Raw genomic sequence first — 20,324 nt, 5'->3', positions numbered from 1 at the left:
TCAGGTAGATGTATTAAGCACTGTGCACATTTTTGGTCCCCTTACCTCAGAAGGGAGGGAGTGCAACAAAGATTCACCAGTCTGGTTCCAGGATATGGTTGGATTGTCTTATGAAGAGAGATTGGGCAAAGTGGGCCTGTATTCTCTAGTGCCATGAAGAATGAAAGGTGATCTCATTGAAACCTCCAGAATACTCAAAGGAATAGACAGGGTAGATGCAGGTAAGATGCTTTCCTTGATTGAGGAGACATTTCTTTACACAGAGGGTGGTGAATCCTTTGGAATTCTCCACCCCAGAGAGCAGCTCAGTCATTGAATATGATTAAAGCAGTGATTTTGTTTGAAAATAAATTTACAAAGAACAAAGAACAAAGAAATGTACAGCACAGGAACAGGCCCTTCGGCCCTCCAAGCCTTCGCCGACCATGCTGCCCGTCTAAACTAAAATCTTCTACACTTCTGTGGTCCGTATCCCTCTATTCCCATCCTATTCATGTATTTGTCAAGACGCCCTTTAAACATCACTATCGTCCCTGCTTTCACCACCCCCTCCGGCAGCGAGTTCCAGGCACCCACTACCCTCCATGTAAAAAACCTGCCTTGTACATCTCCTCTAAACCTTGCCACTCGCACCTGAAAGCTATGCCCCCTAGTAATTGCCCCTCTACCCTGAGAAAAAGCCTCTGACTATCTGACCCCTCTACCCTGGGAAAAAGCCTCTGACTTTAGAGTACCCAATTCATTTTTTCCAATTAAGGGGCAGTTTAGCATGGCCAATCCACCTAGTCTGCACATCTTTTGGTTGTGGGGGTAAAACCCACGCAAACATGGGGAGAATGCGCAAACTCCACACAGAAAGTGACTCAGGACCGGGATTGAACCTGGGACCTCGGTGCCGTGAGGCAGCAGTTCTAACCACGGTGCCACCGTGGTTAATAGATTTTTGATTAACAATAACATAAAGAGTTACAGGGACAGTGTGTGTAAAATACATTGAAATGTCCGATCAGCTATGATCGTAATAAACTACGGAGCAGGCTTGATGGGCTGAATGGCTTACTCCTGTTCCTGTACAAATCAACCATGATTGGATTGAACAGCACAATAGGTTTGAGTGACCTACTCCTGTTCCAATAACAGTTTGTTGCAACTGCAGTTCAGTGTAAAACATAGGGGTGTGGGATTGATCAGGTTGGGGTGACAGATTGCATTACTCCCGCAAAAGGATTTTAGTGATCCAGCCGAAGTTTTAACGACAATCCAACAGTTTCATGATCACTTTTACCGAGGACAGCTTTAAAAAAAAAAGTTCAGATATTTTAAACGGATTTTGAATTTTGCCATCGTGGGATTGTAAACACACGTTCTCAGGCCCTTCTCAGAACCCCGAAAGATGAGCTGAATACACCCCACCGCATCGAACAGCTTTAACTGTGAACATACTTGTTTCCAAAGTCTATCTTCGTGGTGACTTCTTGCTTCAGTTCTTTGAGTTCATCCTGCGGCAGCGTTCCTGACAGGAGCTGGGATCTCCTCTCCATTAAGTTGCACATCATCGAGGTAACTTGCCGAAATTTGGAAATCTGGCCAGTCTGAAATAAGTCCAGAAGCAAACATAAGTTAATGGGTGTCTTTGTGACTGGATATTGTAATTGGCCGGCATGCCAGGGCTAAAAGGGGGCACCTTTGTCTTGTGGGGCAGAAGCGAATATTAGAGACGTTAGTCTAAGCTTTTTATCAAACCTTCGTGAGACCCATCTGAGGTACAGCATACAGTTCAGGATGCGACAGTCATTGACATACGCTTGACATTCAATGGGACTACCATCGCTGAACCCCCACTATCTACATCCTAGCGGTTACCATTGATCGGAAACTGACCTGGACTAGCCACATAAACACTGTGGCTACCAGAGCAGGTCAGAGGCTGGAAATCCTGCGACGAGTAACTCACCCCCTCTCTCCCCAATGCCTGTCCACCATCTACAAGGCGCATGTCAGGAGTTCAATGGAATACTCGCCAGTTGCCTGCATGAGTACAGTTCCAATAACACTCCAGCTCGACACTATCCAAAACAAAGCAGTCCACTTGGATGCTACTCCTTCCACAAATATTCATGATGTGGAGATGCCGGCGTTGGACTGGGGTGAGCACAGTAAGAAGTCTTACAACACCAGGTTAAAGTCCAACATGTTTGTCAAACATGTTGGACTTTAACCTGGTGTTGTAAGACTTCTTACTGTACAAATATTCACACCTTCCACCATCAACGAACAGTGGCAGCCATGTGTACCGTCTATAAGATGCACTGCAAGAACTCGGCAAGGCTCCTTAGGCGGCACCTTCTAAACCCATGACCACTACCACCTAGAAGGAGAAGGGCAGCAGATATTTGGTTCCAGCACCACCTGGAGGTTCCCCTCCAAGCCACACACAATCCTGATTTGGAAATATATTGCCGTTCCTTCACTGTCACTGGGTCAAACCCACTGTCAAACTGGGTCAAAATTCTGGAATTGCCTCTCGAACAGCATTGCGGGTGCACTTACACCTCAGAGACTGCAGCAATTGAAAATGAAAATCGCTTATTGTCACAAGTAGGCTTTGTGGTAGTATGCATTAGGGGTCACGTGGGACTGTGAAGCCGTGATGTCATTGGCTGACAGATCCCGGGTCCTGGTTGGCTGTTGACCTCTAGCTCCGCCCTGAAGGCGGAGTATAAGAACCAGGAGTTCTCCCCCGCAGGCCAGTCTGTTACTGAACTGCGGGGAACAAGTCACGCTTAATAAAGCCTCATCGACTTCATCTCTATTCGTCTCTCGTGAGTTTTTGTGCGCTACAATTTATTAAGCGTGCTTAAAGGACTATGGAGCTCAGGATCATCCCGGAATGCCTGAGGATCAGCCCCCACGCAGTGAACTCAGCAGCAGTTTTTAAACACTGGCAGACTTGTTTCGAGGCCTACCTCCGAACGGCCCCCGGCCGGGTCACAGAAGACCAGAAACTACAGGTCCTGCACTCGAGGGTAAGCCCGGAAATTTTCCCTCTCATCGAAGACGCAGAGGATTTCCAGACGGCGTTCGCAGCACTAAAGAGCATCTATGTTCGCCCAGTGAACCAGATCTACGCACGCTACCAACTCGTAACGAGACGGCAAAGTCCCGGAGAATCGCTAGACGAATTCTACGCCGCGCTGCTAATTTTGGGACGGGCCTGCAGCTGCCCGCCGGTAAACGCGATTGAACACACGGACATGTTAATTCGCGATGCGTTTGTGGCTGGTATGAACTCTCCCCAAATCCGCCAAAGACTTTTAGAAAACGAGTCGCTAGGACTCTCAGAGGCACGGGCCCTTGCAGCCTCACTAGATGTGGCTGCGCGAAACGCCCGCGCGGACGGCCCCGACCGCGCGGCAGCCCCTTGGGCTCCGTGGACCCCCGTCGCGACAAACCACCCCCCCCCCCCCACCCCACAGGCTTGCGCGGTTCAGATGCCAAGTCGTCCCGGGGGAGCCCGCTGCTATTTCTGCGGCCAGGCAAAACACCCCCGGCAGCGCTGCCCGGCCCGCGCAGCGATTTGCAAGAGCTGCGGGAAAAAGGGCCATTTCGCGGCTGTGTGCCGGTCCCGGGAGGTCGCCGCTGTCCCCGGAGAAGAAGGAGCCCTGCGCGTTTCTAACGCTCCCCAACCCCCCCCCCCCCCCCCCCCCCCAGCGCCCCATGTACGACCCGCAGGCGCAGCCCTTTTGGGTCCCGGCCACCGCTGTCCCCGGAGAACAAGGAGTCCTGCGCGTTTCGAACGCTCCCCAACCCCCCCCAGCGCCCCATGTGCGACCCGCAGGCGCTGCCATTTTGGGTCCCGGCCACCACGAGGGGAGGAGGGGCGCCGCCATCTTGGGACCCCCCAGCCCTGTGCGACGCATGGGGGCGGCCATTTTGTCCACCCCCGCCGCCATCTTGTGACCCCCCAGCCATGTGCGATGCATGGGGGCGGCCATTTTGTTCACCCCCGCCGCCATCTTGGACGGCAACAATGGACCCCAGCATCGACGGCTCCACGGGGTTCGAAGAAGACGCTGAAGCACTACGACCACGTCTGGCCTCAATGACGCTGGACCAAGCACGGCCCCGGACGCTTCAGACGACGACAACAAAGGTGCTGATCAACGGGCACGAGACACCATGCCTGGTCGACTCCGGGAGCACAGAAAGCTTCATCCACCCCGACACGGTAAGATGCTGTTTTTTGACCATCCGTCCCAGTGCGCAAAAGATTTCCCTAGCTGCAGGATCCCACTCCGTACAGATCAAAGGCTTCTGCATAGTGACCCTAACGGTGCAAGGGAGGGAGTTTAAAAACTACAGGCTCTACGTCCTTCCCCAACTCTGCGCCCCCACATTACTGGGATTAGACTTCCAGTGCAATCTGCAGAGCCTAACTTTCAAATTCGGCGGCCCAATACCCCCACTCACTATCTGCGGCCTCGCAACCCTCAAGGTTGAGCCCCCATCCTTGTTTGCAAACCTCACCCCGGATTGCAAACCCGTCGCCACTAGGAGCAGACGGTACAGCACCCAGGACCGGACATTCATTCGGTCCGAAGTCCAGCGGCTACTGAAGGAAGGCATAATCCAGGCCAGCAATAGTCCCTGGAGAGCACAGGTGGTAGTAGTAAAGACAGGGGAGAAGCAAAGGATGGTCATAGACTATAGCCAGACCATCAACAGGTACACACAGCTAGATGCGTACCCTCTCCCCCGCATATCCGACATGGTCAATCGGATTGCCCAATATAAGGTCTTCTCCACCGTGGACCTCAAGTCCGCTTACCATCAGCTCCCCATTCGCCCAAATGACCGCAAGTACACAGCCTTCGAGGCAGACGGGCGATTATACCACTTCTTAAGGGTCCCATTTGGCGTCACAAACGGGGTCTCGGTCTTCCAACGAGAGATGGACCGAATGGTTGATCAACACGGGTTGCAGGCCACGTTCCCATATCTCGACAATGGAACCATCTGCGGCCACGATCAGCAGGACCACGACGCCAACCTCCAAAAATTCCTCCAGACCGCTAAAGCCTTGAACCTCACATACAACGAGGACAAGTGCGTTTTTAGCACAAACCGGCTAGCCATCTTGGGATATGTAGTGCACAATGGGATAATAGGCCCCGACCCCGAACGTATGCGCCCCCTCATGGAATTTCCCCTCCCTCACTGCTCAAAAGCCCTAAAACGCTGCCTGGGGTTCTTTTCAAATTACGCCCAGTGGGTCCCCCAGTACGCAGACAAGGCCCGCCCCCTAATACAGACCACGACCTTCCCTCTGTCGACAGAGGCTTGCCAGGCCTTCAGCCGCATCAAAGCGGATATCGCAAAGGCCACGATGCGCGCCATCGACGAGTCCCCCCCTTCCAGGTCGAGAGCGACGCCTCCGATGTAGCCCTAGCGGCCACCCTTAACCAAGCGGGCAGACCTGTGGCCTTTTTCTCCCGAACCCTCCACGCCTCAGAAATCCGCCACTCCTCAGTGGAAAAGGAAGCCCAAGCCACAGTGGAAGCTGTGCGACATTGGAGGCATTACCTGGCCGGCAGGAGATTCACTCTCCTCACTGACCAACGGTCGGTAGCTTTCATGTTCAATAATGCACAACGGGGCAAAAGATCTTAAGGTGGAGGGTCGAACTCTCCACCTTCAACTATGAGATCTTGTACCGTCCCGGAAAGCTGAACGAGCCGTCCGATGCCCTATCCCGCGGCACATGTGCCAACGCACAAATTAACCGTCTCCAAACCCTCCACGAGGACCTCTGCCACCCGGGGGTCACTCGGTTCTACCATTTTATAAAGTCCCGCAACCTCCCCTACTCCGTGGAGGAGGTCCGTACAGTCACAAGGAACTGCCACATCTGCGCAGAGTGCAAACCGCATTTTTTCAGGCCGGATAGTGCGCACCTGATCAAGGCCTCCCGTCCCTTTGAATGCCTCAGTCTGGATTTCAAAGGGCCCCTCCCCTCCACCGACCGCAACACGTACTTCCTAAACGTGGTGGACGAGTACTCCCGTTTCCCCTTCGCCATCCCCTGCCCTGACATGACAGCGGCCACAGTCATTAAAGCCCTTAACACCATGTTCACACTGTTCGGTTGCCCAGCATACGTCCATAGCGACAGGGGGTCCTCCTTCATGAGTGACGAGCTGCGCCAGTTCCTGCTCAGCAAGGGTATAGCCTCGAGCAGGACGACCAGCTACAACCCCCGGGGGAACGGGCAAGTAGAGAGGGAGAACGGCACGGTTTGGAAGACCGTCCTACTGGCCCTCCGGTCCAGGGATCTCCCAGTTTCACGGTGGCAGGAGGTCCTCCCGGACGCCCTCCACTCCATCCAGTCGCTACTGTGTACCACTACTAACCAAACGCCTCATGAGCACCTCCTTGTCTTCCCCAGGAAGTCCTCCTCTGGAACGTCGCTGCCGACCTGGCTGGCGGCCCCAGGACCCATCTTGCTCCGGAAACATGTGCGGGCGCACAAGTCGGACCCGTTGGTCGAGAGGGTTCACCTCCTCCACGCGAACCCGCAGTACGCCTACGTGGAGTACCCCGACGGCCGACAGGACACCGTCTCCCTGCGAGATCTGGCGCCCGCCGGCAACACGCACACCCCCCCCGACACCAATCACCCCCTCCCTGCCACCGGCACACCCCGCGACAGCCCCCTTGCTGGGAGGATCGGTCCTCCTCCCAGGTCCGACCAGAAGTGAAGCTGAAGCAGAAACCGTAAAGCTCCCGGAGGCGACAACACTGGAACAAGCACCACCACCACCGGGGCTGAGGCGATCGACAAGGACGACCAGACCGCCCGACCGACTTGTGGCACCGGTGTAACACTAGAATGTTGTGGACTTTAACGAGAATTCTTTCCCTTTTTTCCCTCTTACGAGTACTGTAAATAGTTCAAAACAATAAAACCCTGTACATACTGTGATGACATGCAAAAGTTTTTCCTCCCAGGACCAGCCTTGTAAACCTCCACCACCATGCGAAGCACCACCCCGCCGGGTTCATTTTTAACAAGAGGTGAATGTGGTAGTATGCATTAGGGGTCACGTGGGACTGTGAAGCCGTGATGTCACTGGCTGACAGATCCGGGGTCCTGGTTAGCTGTTGACCTCTAGCTCCATCCTGAAGGTGGAGTATAAGAACCAGGAGTTCTCCCCCGCAGGCCAGTCTGTTACTGAACTGCGGGGAACAAGTCACGCTTAATAAAGCCTCATCGACTTCATCTCTATTCGTCTCTCGTGAGTCTTTGTGCGCTACAGGCTTCAAATGAAGTGACTGTGAAAAGCCCCTAGTCGCCACATTCCGGCACCTGATCGGGGAGGCTGGTACGGGAATTGAACCGTGCTGCTGGCCTGCCTTGGTCTGCTTTAAAAACCAGCGATTTAGCCCAGTGTGCTAAACCAGCCCTTAAACAGCCCTTAAACCAGTTCAAGAAGACATCTCACCACCATATTCTCAAGGGGCGATTAGGGACGGGCAATGGGTGCAGCCTAGCCAACGTCACCCACATCCCGTAAATGGATGTGACAAAAGAACATAGAGGGTGAAAAGACATTTGCAAGGAGAAGACCAGGACTGCGGTGTTTTACCTGATGTGATATTATTTTAAGAGAGAATATGCTATTGAGTAAGCAGCCAGGGTGTAAACCAGGATGAGATTTCATATCATTGTCGGGGCAGACTGGTAACAGGTCAAGTGATGCTGCGTTATGTAATATAACACTTCTGTAACAATAACTCAGGTGGTAACAACAGTGAAACTATCAGCAATATCCATGAAAACCTCCAGCATTTTCTGGCATCTGCACATGCAAAATAACGTGGAAATCCAGAAGTTACTCTCAGTATTTCTCTGATCCTTCAGAGGACGCACTACTAAAGCCATCCAGACCCCAATCCCAAAGCAATCAGTGAGTCACAAAGAAAATAGCATTTTTCATCCTTGTATCTCGCTGTTAAATAATCTTGGGAAAGCTGCATCTGTGGAATTTTCGTAATTACTGCTGAACATCATCACTGGCCCTGAAAAGCTAATTTTATATTTGTGGAATGTCAAATTTCTCCAACATAATAGAAACATCAGCATCTGGCTTTTTTGAAATTTGTGATCAAGATCAATTGGAATGGGCAATAAAAGCTGTCCTTGTCAACAAGGCCCGCAACCCATGAACAAAATTAAAAAACCTCTCGTGCGCTCTACTGGCTGCATTGCACCCGAATGGGAGCGCGACATGGCTGGGACGCTGGGGGAAGGCCTACCACAGGCTTTCCGACAGCCAGCACACCTCGCAAAATCTAACCAGGTCTCACGAGGCGTCGGTTTAAAACCCGCTTTGGCGTGCTGACTGGGATCTAACGGGCTTCCAGCATCTACCTTCCTCCCCAGGGAGTCCACAGCCAGCGCCACTGGTCCTGGCCTATACAAATTTGGAGCAGGTGGAGTGGCACCTGAGGGATCTCCCAGGCCATTGGAGGCCAGGGTGCCCAGGTTGCATTGTAAAGCCAGCAGAAACACTGCCAGGGTGCCACTGCAGGGTGCCCAGGCCGCATTGCCAAGCCAGCAGAAACACTGCCAGGGTGCCAGAGTGGCAGTGCAGGGTGGCATTGTAAAGCCAGCAGAAACACTGCAGGGTGCCAGAGTGGCAGTGCGTGCCTGCGTGGCATTGCCAAGCCAGCAGAAACACTGCCAGGATGCCAGAGTGGCAGTGCAGGGTGGCATTGTAAAGCCAGTAGAAACACTGCCAGGATGCCAGGGTTCCCATGTGCGAGGATGGCACTGCCAAGAGTCATGGTCTGAGGGTGGCCATGCCCCTGAAAAGAACGTGGAAGGGAATATGAAGGGTGGTGGGAGTGAAGAGGCCTCCAGAATGCTGGGGGGTGAAGGATGGGGATCCTGGAAGGGGGGAGTCTGAAAGGGGGCCCGGGAAGGCCTGGGAGAGTCCTCAGGAACCCCATAGCGGGGTGTTATCACTTGGGAGACAGTGGGGTTATGCCCATGTGGGTGCGGGGTGCTATTGCCCATGGGTGTGATGTGTGGAGGTCCTACAAGCCCACTTAGTGATCGAGGCACCCTTTCAAAATGGTGACTGGTTTGGCCAGCCGGTTCAGCTCCCCGGCGATGAAAATAATTTGAAGTGTGAGCTTTACTGGGGAGAAGCTCCGCAAGGCCCAGAAAAGTGGTTAGATAGTGGAGAGGACCTTACCGACAGAGCCGGGGTGAAACTCCCAGCAACACCCGTCACAAATGACACTTAGAAACTTTTCCATTTGATCACGTCCGCTATCTTAAACCAATCATAGAGCGAAATCAACCGGCCAGGTTGCACTCGAAAATCAGTGTGGCCGTTAAATGCCGGGAGATTCCTCTTCCAGGGTCTACTCACCTCGCCACGCCTGTCAAGTGAATCCCATCCATTGTGGACGGGATCACTTTCTGGCAAATCTATGGATTCTAACCCCCTCGCCTTGGCGATCTCGGGCGAGCACCGTTCAGTGCTGATCTCCACAAATGGGGGCCAGATGGAATGTCATTGTGGGGGGTCTTCCAGGGGATCGGAGGCGTGAGGTGCCTGCCTCTTGACATGGGGGCACCCTGGCACTGTTGGTGCCACCTGGGCACTGGCACTGGCATGGGTGCCAGCCTAGCACTGGCATGCTGCCCAGGAGGCACTGTTAGCTAGTGGGGCACTGCTTGGGTGCCAGGCTGGCACTGCCAAGGACAAGCTGGCACGGCCAAGGTGGCAAACTGGCACTTTGTGCATGATAGGTGCCCTGTGAGGGTGCAGGGGCGGGGTCCGAGGACCCCATTATGGGTGAGTTGGGGCTTGAGGAGGTTCGGGGGGGAGGGTCAAGAGATCAGGACGCGATCTCTCTGTGCACTGAGGAGTTCCTGCGAGCGGAGCTCCTCAGTGCAGAAAACATGGCTATGTGTGACCTTGGCCGCGCATTCCCCACTGAGGCCCCCGATCTACTCGAATGGCTCTTTGATGGCATGGTGTTTCTCTGCGCTCCGAGCACCGGGAAACACCTGGCTAATCACAGGGACTGTTCCCATTCGGTAGGATGGGCCCATGAACTTTAATTTTACTCTCCGAAAGTGTAGCTTAACAAAGAAGGATAATCAGCTTCCTGATTTTCTGTCTGTGAGAATACATCAATTTGACTGGCTACTCACTCTGCCTGTGACATCGCTGCTGCTGGATTGTTGGAGATCCCCTTGACTTGGTGTCAGGCGTAAACAGCTATCAGGAAAGAGGAAATCCGTGCCATAGGAAACCTGGCGCTCTCTTTGAGGTGAGCGGAGAGGTCTGTTGTCTTGTTACTGACGGTAAAATCCAATCCAATAACGCCAGCCCAAAAAGATGGAACATCCCTTAAGCCAATGACTGTAGCAGCACTTGAGATTCATTTAATTTAAGTATGACTCTCCATAAAAGTGAATCAGCAATGCAGATGCATTAATATCACCTCATGAAATAAAAGTCAGAATTGCAAATTACCTCAAAAATTTCTTCTCACATTGCCTGCGAGGCAAAAGTTATAATTAAGCTCTTAGCACTAATTAAGCTGATATTCATGTCTCAGTATGTCATTCCAGCTGTAATCAGTTATTAGAGAGCAGGGCAGCTACAGCCTCTGAAACCCTTCTCCCTACTAATTCTCACATTACATTTTTAATTGGCCTTTTTGTGAAGAACCACTTAAGGGGCTGGGAAATTCATTACTTTTTTTTGAACAAAAGGCTTTCTTTCTCGTGTCGATAATTTTTAAACCCTGCACAACAAGGGGAATGACGATGTTAAGTGATAAAAGCTCAGTGGTTTTGAACAGCTCACTGTAGCTGAATTGCATTCCCTTGCTCATTGTTGGCGGTCTCAAATCATAGAATCTACAGTGCAGAAGGAGGCTATTCGGCCTATCGAGTCTGCACCGACTCTTACAAAGAGCAGCCTACTCAAGCCCACATATCTACCCTATCTCCGTAACCCAGTAACCCCCACTTAACGTTTTTGTGCACTAAGGGCAATTTATCATGGCCAATCCACCTAACCTGCATATTTTTGGACTGTGGGAGGAAACCAGAGCACCCGGAGGAAACCCACGCACACACGGGGAGAACATGCAGACTCCACACAGACAGTGACCCAAGCCGGGAATCGAACCTGGGACCTTGGAGCTGTGAGGCAACTGGGCTAACCACTATGCTACCGTGCTGCCCTTAAACTGATGTAACCCGTGGTTAGCCTGTACACGATGACGGATTTTTCCTTCCCCCACTTCAGAATAAACTTTCCCAATCCTCATCCGAACTGAAAATCTTGAGGATTGGCCCATTTTCGAACCATCCATTTCACTGGCTTATGTTGCTTGCCCATCTGGTTAATAGCCTTTACTAAGCAATTAAAATCTTATCCCTTTCAAAAACCCGTGATGCAACACATTGGGACCAGGAAATGACCATCTCCAACAAGAGAGTATCCAATCATCTCCCTTTGATATTCAATGGAATTCCATTGCTGAATTACTGACTATCAACATTGTATCGGGCAGCACAGTGGCGCAAGTGGTTAGCACAGTTACCTCACGGCACCAAGGCCCCAGGTTCGATCCCGGCTCTGAGTCTCTGTCCGTGTAGAGTTTGCACATTCTCCCCGTTTGCGCGGGTTTCGCCCCCACAACCCAAAAAGATGTGCAGGGTACGTGGATTGGCCACGCTAGATTGCCCCTTAATTGAAAAAAAGGAATTGGATACTTGAAATTTTTTTTAAAACATTGTATCGATGAGATCTCCTCTCACTCTTCCAAACTGCAATGAATATAATCCTAACCGGCTTAGTCGCTCCTCATACGACAGTCCTGCCAACCCAGGAAGCAGCCTGGTAAACCACTCTCTCCATAGCAAGAACATCTTTCCTCAGAAAAACTGCACACAATACTCCAGATGTGCCTCACCAATGCCCAAGCAATTGCAGTAAAACATCTCTATTCCTGCATGCAAATCATCTCTCTGTGAAAGCCAACATATTATTCCAACCTTTTGCTTCCTGGTTGCTAGCTAGCTTTCTATCCACCTCAAGACACCACCCGTAATTTGGACATTCTGAATTCTCCCTCAGTGTACCCGAACAGGCACTGGAATGTGGCGACTAGGGGCTTTTCACAGTAATTGCAGTGTTAATGTAAGCCTATTTGTGACAATAAAGATTATTATAAAAAATTACATGCGCTTTAACTTTACATAGTAATCTGCTATGCAAGACCTTATCAAAAACCTTCTGAACGTCTAAATAAACCACATTCATCAATTCTCCCTGGTCAACTCTACTGGTTACATCTTCAAAGAATTCTGGTATATTTGTCAAGCATGATTTGTCTTTCATAAATCCATGCTGACTTTGTCTGATTACACTACTGCTTTCCAAATGCTGTGCTATGAAATCATTGATAATAGACTCTAGCAACTTCCCTACTACTGACGTTAGGTTCAATAGTCTATAGTTCCCTGCTATCTCTCTGCCTCCCTTTTTGAATAGCGGGATTATATTAGCTACCCTCCAATCTGTGGGAACCATTCCAGAGTTCAACACTTAGGAAGCTCAGCACCCTCCAGGACAAAAAAATCCAATTGATTTGCATCCCATACAGCACCCATCAACATTCAGTCCGTCCACCACCGCAGCATGTGTACCATCATCAAGATATACAGTAGCAACTCATAGAACTTACAGTGCATGAGGAGGCCATTCGGACCATCGGGTCTGCACCGGCCCTTGGAAAGAGCACCCTACCCAACCCATACCATCGCCTTATCCCCGTAACCCAGTAACCCCACCCAACCTTTTTCTGGACACTAAGGGCAATTTAGCCTGGCCAATCCACCTAACCCGCACATCACAGATTATCACAGAATTTACAGTGCAGAAGGAGGCCATTCGGCCCATCGAGTCTGCACCGGCTCTTGGAAAGAGCACCCTACCCAAGGTCTACACCTCCACCCTATCCCCAGTAACCCCACCCAACATTAAGGGCAATTTTGCACACTAAGGACAATTTATCATGGCCAATCCACCTAACCTGCACATCTTTGGACTGTGGGAGGAAACCGGAGCACCCGGAGGAAACCCACGCACACACGGGGAGGATGTGCAGACTCCGCACAGACAGTGACCCAGCGGGGAATCGAACCTGGGACCCTGGAGCTGTGAAGCAATTGTGCTATCCACGATGCTACCGTGCTGCCCATCTTTGGACTGTGGGAGGAAACTGGAACACCCGGACGTAACCCACGCACACACGGGGGAGAACATGCAGACTCCGCACAGACAGTGACCCAAGCCGGGAATCGAACCTGGGCCCTGGAGCTGTGAAGCAACTGTGCTAACCACTATGCTACCGTGCAGCCCGTGACTCACAAAAGACATTTTCAACAACACCTTCCAAACTGGTAGGACAAGAGCCGCAAATGCATGTATAATCTGCCTAAATTGCACATCTTCGGACTGTGGGTTGAAACCGGAGCACCCGGAGGAAACATGCCTCCCATGAAAGAATTTTAAAAAGGGTTAAGGGGACATCTAATGAAGGCATTCCAAAACTTGAATGGTTTAGGCAGAGTAAATAAGAAGACATTAGTCATTCCCTGGTAGGGGAGTCAGTAATCATCGAGGACAAAGCTTTAAAAATAATTGGGCAAGAGAGGCAGAGAGGCGAATGAGCAGATTTTGGTTGTACAGTGAGTGATTCTGATCAAATGCACTACCTGGACGTATAGTGGAATCACGTTCACTCGTGACTTTCAAGAAGAAATTAGATGAATACTTGAAGTGAGGGAACTTGCCAGGACAGGCACCATCAGAAAAGTGGCTCCCTTCTATATTGTAACTTCCATCATTTTAAAAGCTTGCTCCTCTTTTCCTGTGATCTCGTGATAAGAGAGAGTTCTCTTCATTACCTTGCTGTGTGAGATACCTGCCATTGTTTGGTTTAGCTGACCCTTTATGTAAAGAACTCCGTCAAAGAAGCAGATCAGCTTTGTCATGGATGATCTCCATTTCGGGAATCAGGTTTGGCTGCTTCAGATTAAGGTTGATTTTCTTTTTGCCAGGTCTGCTCTGGTCACATGGCATGATCCACATCATCAATCTTGTATGTTTGCAAACTCATCAAAGTAGAGGTTTTTCTACAAGGGCAATGGCCACTTCACAGTGGGCCTTAGGCTGTGGCACTAAACACTCATAAGACGCAAATTGGTATAATTAGATGCTGTTGGAGGCTGATGAAGTGAAAAACCTCTTTATATCTCCAGCTGCAGCGAGGCTCCATTAAATTAATTCAACAGAGTCCTGATTTAGTTACAAATTTATCCCAGATCACAAAACACTAATTGACCACTAATTGAGAGTCACGCTCTGAAAGGTCAGAGGAATTCTCGCTCAGTTAGGAAACCCAACTGTTCTCCATATCAGGAATAGGACAGACTAATGTTACAGAGTAAAGGATGCTTCCTTTTGTACCGAGTCATAGATAAACTCGACAGTATTGGTCTCCTTATTTAAGGAAGGATGTAACTGCGTTGGAGGCAGTTGAGAGAAAGTTTACCAGACTAATACGTGGAGTGGGTGGGTTGCCATATGAAAAAAGATTGACAGGCTGGGCTTGAATCCACTGGAGTTTAGAAGAGTAAGAGGCAACTTGATTGAAGCCTTTCAGATCCTGGGAGGCAGAAGGTATCTCCTCTTGTCATTGAATCTAAAGCTAGGGGGTCACTGATTAAACATAAGGGGTAATTCATTTGTGACAGATGAGGAGAAATGTTTTTCTTTCAGGGTACCGCGAGTCTTTGCAACTCTCTTCCTCAAAAGGCAGTAGAAGCACAGGGTGCGATTCAGCAGACTCAAGTTAAAGTCCGCTGACGGCGTGTTTAGCGTGGTCTTACTTGGATGCTGCAGCGTCGGGAAACATTCCGCTATCCAACAGCGCTTTGCCGTTTTTTGGGGTCTTGGGAGGTTCTCCCCACCCCACCGAGGCCACACTTCTCCCAACCGAGGCGACCTTCAGCAGGAAAGTCTCCAATAACCTGGGAGACCCTCCCCCGCATTAGAGTGGACCAGCACTAAACGCCTGGGAGTTGGCTTTAGTTTTGCTTTGGTTTGGTGCTGGTTTTTGGCTCTGAGTTTTACTTTCATTTTCACATTCGGCTGCTGTACTCAGAGAAGTATCTTGGCCCTGTCTCTATTTTCGATTTTAAAGAGTCATCATAGATTATCATAGAGTTTACAGTGCAGAAGGAGGCCATTCGGCTCATCAGGTCTGCACCGGCTCTTGGAAAGAGCACCCTACCCAAGGTCAACACCTCCACCCTATCCCCATAACCCAGTAACCCCACCCAACACTAAGGGTTTTGGACACTTAAGGGCAATTTATCATGGCCAATCCACCTAACCTGCACAGCTTTGGACTGTGGGAGGAAACCGGAGCACCCGGAGGAAACCCACGCACACACGGGGAGGATATGAAGACTCCGCACAGAGAGTGACCCAAGCTGGGACTCGAACCTGGGACCCTGGAGCTGTGAAGCAATTGTGCTGTCCACAATGCTACAGTGCTGTCATTCTAAGGAAGAAACCCACTGAGTATAGTTACCTGCTGTTCTGGTCAAAAGGGTTTTTTGGTTTATGGGATCTTGTTATTGAATTGGAACAGTTAAGGGGGAATTTATTAAGGGTTATACATAGAGTACTGTAGCTGTGTAGGGTCTTTATGTTTGTAGTTGATAATAATTCTTACTGTGTGTATTCATACTAAATTCATAGAATAAAGCTGGTTTTTGGATTAAAAGCACCGAACTCTGTTGTATAACACCTGAAAGGCAGGCTCTTGCGCTCATCGTAACCAAAATCATAAACAGTTGTAGGTCAGGTGAACTCCATGATATCCTTTGGAGTTTGCTAAACCCTGGCCCATAACAATTGAAGTTACCACAGCCCAATCCCCTGTCCTATCGCCTTAACCCCACCATCAGGGGCAATTTATCATAGCCAATCCATCTAACCTGCGCATCGCTTGATTGTTGGAGGAAACCGGAGCATCCGGACGAAACCCACACAGACACGGCGAGGACGTGCAAACTCACAGACAGTCTCCCAAAGTCAGAATCAAACCTGGGTCCCTGGGGCTGTGAGGCAGCAGTGCTAATCACTGGCCACCATGATGGTGGTGGGCTTTCTTCTGGTATCTCTGAAATCCCTGTTGAGGTTTTATCCCACTTTACTGGTTAGCTTGACCACTTCAGAGGGCAGATACCAGGTGATGTGTTGGGTGCTCTGGATCCGTGGAACACATACAGGCCACCAACACTTAAAATAGTGCAACACTATTTTATTAAGTGAGAAACTGGTGAACATACTTTCACTGTGGGTTAACACGATGTTAGATTAAACCAAAGACCTATGCCTGTCCGAACCAGTTTATGCACTCAGCACATGGTGAGAATCTGTGCTGTGAGCTCTGTCCTTGTAGGAGGCTGCATCCCGAATGAGCGGGAACTCAGATGCCCCCTGTCTTTATAGTGAGTGTGCTCTAACTGGTGATTGGCTGTGGTGTTGTATGTGTTGATTGGTCTTGCTGCGGGTCCATCAGTGTGTGTGTATCTGCACCATGATATACTGGTGTATATTATGACATCCCCCCTTTTATAAAAGAATGCATGTGTGTTGCAATAAATAATGTATGGTGAGAATGTTCCTAACTACGTGTGGGGTGGAAAGACATATTTACAGGGTGGGTCATAGAATTTACAGTGCAGAAGGAGGCCATTCGGCCCGTCGAGTCTGCACCGGCTCTTGGAAAGAGCACCCTACCCAAGCGCACACCTCCACCCTATCCCCATAACCCAGTAACCCCACCCAACACTAAGGGCAATTTTGGACACTAAGAGCAATTTATCATGGCCAATCCACCTAACCTGCACATCTTTGGACTGTGGGAGGAAACCGGAGCACCCGGAGGAAACCCACGCACACACGGGGAGGATGTGCAGACTCCGCACAGACAGTGACCCAAGCCAGAATCGAACCTGGGACCCTGGAGCTGTGAAGCAATTGTGCTATCCACAATGCTACCGTGCTGCGGTCGAGAGCCGCCGGTTCAGGAGTGGGCTGGACCGCATCAGAGTCACAGGGAGGCAGAGTGACAGGGATCTCTGCATAGTCCGTAACAGAAGGGCGCGTCGATTGCGGCGCAGAATAGAGCCATCCGGTAGGCGAACCAGGAACAAGCGGGGGACCACCTGCCGAAGGACAACAGCGGTTGCAGACCAGCCCCCATCCCGAAGATGGACGCGGACATTGTCATCTGGAGCCAGAGCCGGGAGATCAGCTGCACGGGAGTCATGAGCCGCCTTGTGCTGTGCACGAGACAGCTGCATCCGTCGAAGGACCGGAACGTGGTCGAGGTCTGGGGCATGGATAGACGGCACCGTCGTTCTCAGGGTGCGACTTATGAGTAACTGGGCTGGCGACAGGCCAGTGGACAGTGGAGCGGAGCGATAGGCCAGCAAGGCGAGGTAGAAATCGGACCCAGCATCGGCAGCCTTGCATAGGAGCCGTTTGACAAAATGTACTCTCTTCTCCGCTTTGCTGTTGGATTGGGGGCACAGGGGACTGGATGTCACATGGGAAAAATTGTACTGCCTGGCAAAGTTGGACCATTCCTGGCTGGCGAAGCAGGGGCTATTGTCCGACAAAACCGTGAGCGGGATGCCGTGTCGAGCAAACGTTTCTTTACATGCACGAATGATGGCAGACGAGGTGATGTCATGCAACCGTATCACCTCCGAGTAATTTGAAAAGTAGTCCACGATCAGGACATAGCCTCTACCCAGCGCGTGGAACAGGTCGATGCCCATCTTGGTCCATGGTAATGTGACCAATTCATGGGGCTGCAGGGTTTCACATGGTTGAGCCAGCTGGAAGCGCTGACAAGTGGGGCAGTTGAGCACTGTGTCGGCTATGTCTTCATTAATGCCGGGCCAGTACACTGCCTCTCGGGCCCGTCGGCGGCTCTTTTCCACACCAAGGTGGCCCTCGTGTAATTGTTCCAGGGCAAGTTGCCGCATGCTATGCGGGATGACAATGCAGTCCAGTTTTAGAAGAATCCCGTCTACTACCGCCAGATCATCTCTGACATTATAGAACTGAGGGCATTGGCCCTTGAGCCACCCGTCCGTTAGGTGGCGCATGACACGCTGTAGCAAGGGGACAGCCGCTGTCTTGCGGCGAATTAGGACGAGGTGTTCATCCGTGGCAAGTAGATTGGAGGCCGCGAATGCCACATGGGCGTCAATCTGGCAGACAAATCCCGCTGGGTCACATGGAGTGTTGACTGCCCTGGAGAGAGTGTCAGCAATGATGAGGTCTTTGCCTGTAGTGTATACCAGCTGGAAGTCATATCGCCGGAGCTTGAGAAGAATACGCTGGAGGCGAGGCGTCATATCGTTCAAGTCTTTCTGTATTATATTGACCAGCAGGCGATGGTCGGTCTCGATGGTGAATTGAGGAAGTCCGTAGACATAATCATGAAACTTAACAACACCGGTCAGAAGGCCCAGGCATTCCTTTTCTATCTGCGCTTGGTGCTGCTCCGTGGGGGTCATCGCACGTGACGCATATGCAACAGGTGCCCATGATGAGGCCTCATCACGTTGAAGGAGCGCTGCCCCAATGCCGGATTGACTGGCATCGGTTAAAATTTTGGTCTCCTTTGCTGGATCAAAGAAAGCTGACCGGGGCCGTGGTCTGTTTTGCTTTGAGTTCTCTCCATTCGCACTCGTGGGCAGGGAGCCATTGGAAATCTGTTGTCTTCCTGACCAGGTTCCTGAGAGCCGTGGTATGAGAGGCGAGGTTAGGGATAAATTTCCCTAAAAAATTGACCATGCTCATGTATACGTCTGAATACGCACTGGAGGCGACTAACATGCTCCTGCGGGGTGATGGACCAAATGATTATGTCATCGACATAGACGCGAACACCTTCAATGCCTTCCATCATTTGTTCCATAATCCTATGGAACACTTCTGATGCAGATATGATCCCGAACGGCATCCTGTTGTAACAATATCTGCCAAAGGGGGTATTAAATGTGCAAAGTTTCCTGCTGCATTTATCGAGCTGGATTTGCCAGAATCCTTTTGAGGCGTCGAGTTTGGTGAAGAGCTTGGCGCGAGCCATCTCACATGTGAGCTCTTCGCGCTTGGGATTTGATAATGCTCCCTCATGATATTGCGATTTACATCCTTGGGATCAATGCAAATTCTCAATTCGCCGGAAGGCTTTTTTACACACACCATGGAACTGACCCAGTCGGTTGGTTCTGTGATTTTGGAAATCACTCCTTGGTTCTGGAGGTCCTGCAGCTGCTGCTTGAGGTGGTCCTTAAGGGGTGCTGGGACCCTGCGAGGTGCGTGCACCACAGGCGTGGCATTCGGTTTTAATAAAATCTTGTAGGTGTACGGGAGCATGCCCATGCCCTCGAAGACTTCGCAGTACTGGTTGATAATGGCGTCGAGCTGCGCCCTGAAGTCGGTGTCCTGAAAGGCAGACGCGTCAGCAGGTTTCCTCACTTGGTTAAATTGTATGACAAAATTGCAACACATCACAATTGCCAACACATTTTTACTTTCAGATTCGAGGCCCGCCCTCACCAACCCACGTTAGTAGACGAGCAGAGCAGACGCAGGATTTTGGTCCGAGGGTAGCTTAAAAATCTTGGCCTTTTCTTTGCACAATGCTGTTCCTAAGCAGAAGATTACACACTGTGTATGTGTGGATGGTAAAGAGGAGTACAGCAAAGGAGGAAGCTGGGATCTGGGCTGGTACGGTGGGGGTTGGTAGGAGGAGGAGGGAATGAGGAACTCAATCTTCTTTTCGCAGTGTAAGAGTCCTTCCTGTTATTTCCTTTGTTCTCTTTCTTTTATTCTGTCTTTATGACTTTTGGTCCGTGGGCCCATAATCGGGATGTGCCTTTAAGCAAAAGATTGATGCTGACGCATCCTTCTTGTCAGGACATTGTGTTCCCAGGTTTTATGTTTGGAGAGGAGAGGCCGGATTCTTAGGCACCGAGTGAATTTTACGAACCAGTTTGGAGGGACTCGGTTCAATTGGCTCACTGGCAACTGGTGGGTTGGCCAGGGCAAGTGTTCTGCCTGACAACAATTAGTGATTGGTTCCTGCGAGATGATTCCTGAGAGAACTGGGCAGACTGTTTAGAC

The 20,324-nt window shown here is 50.8% G+C and overlaps 1 protein-coding gene across 1 annotated transcript in view; it reads right to left on the bottom strand.

Annotated features, from left to right (window-relative positions):
* LOC140409300 (dedicator of cytokinesis protein 2-like) overlaps window positions 1-20,324 on the bottom strand; it is a 1,572,852-nt gene that overhangs the window by 1,343,551 nt on the left and 208,977 nt on the right. The window contains exon 6 of the mRNA XM_072497681.1: window positions 1,444-1,592. Coding sequence (XP_072353782.1) covers window positions 1,444-1,592 — 149 coding nt within the window. The remainder of the gene's footprint in view (window positions 1-1,443; window positions 1,593-20,324) is intronic.

Source organism: Scyliorhinus torazame, chromosome 3, assembly GCF_047496885.1.
Source record: "Scyliorhinus torazame isolate Kashiwa2021f chromosome 3, sScyTor2.1, whole genome shotgun sequence".
In the NCBI taxonomy this organism is placed as follows: domain Eukaryota; kingdom Metazoa; phylum Chordata; class Chondrichthyes; order Carcharhiniformes; family Scyliorhinidae; genus Scyliorhinus; species Scyliorhinus torazame.
This window is presented reverse-complemented; position numbering and strand designations above follow the sequence as displayed.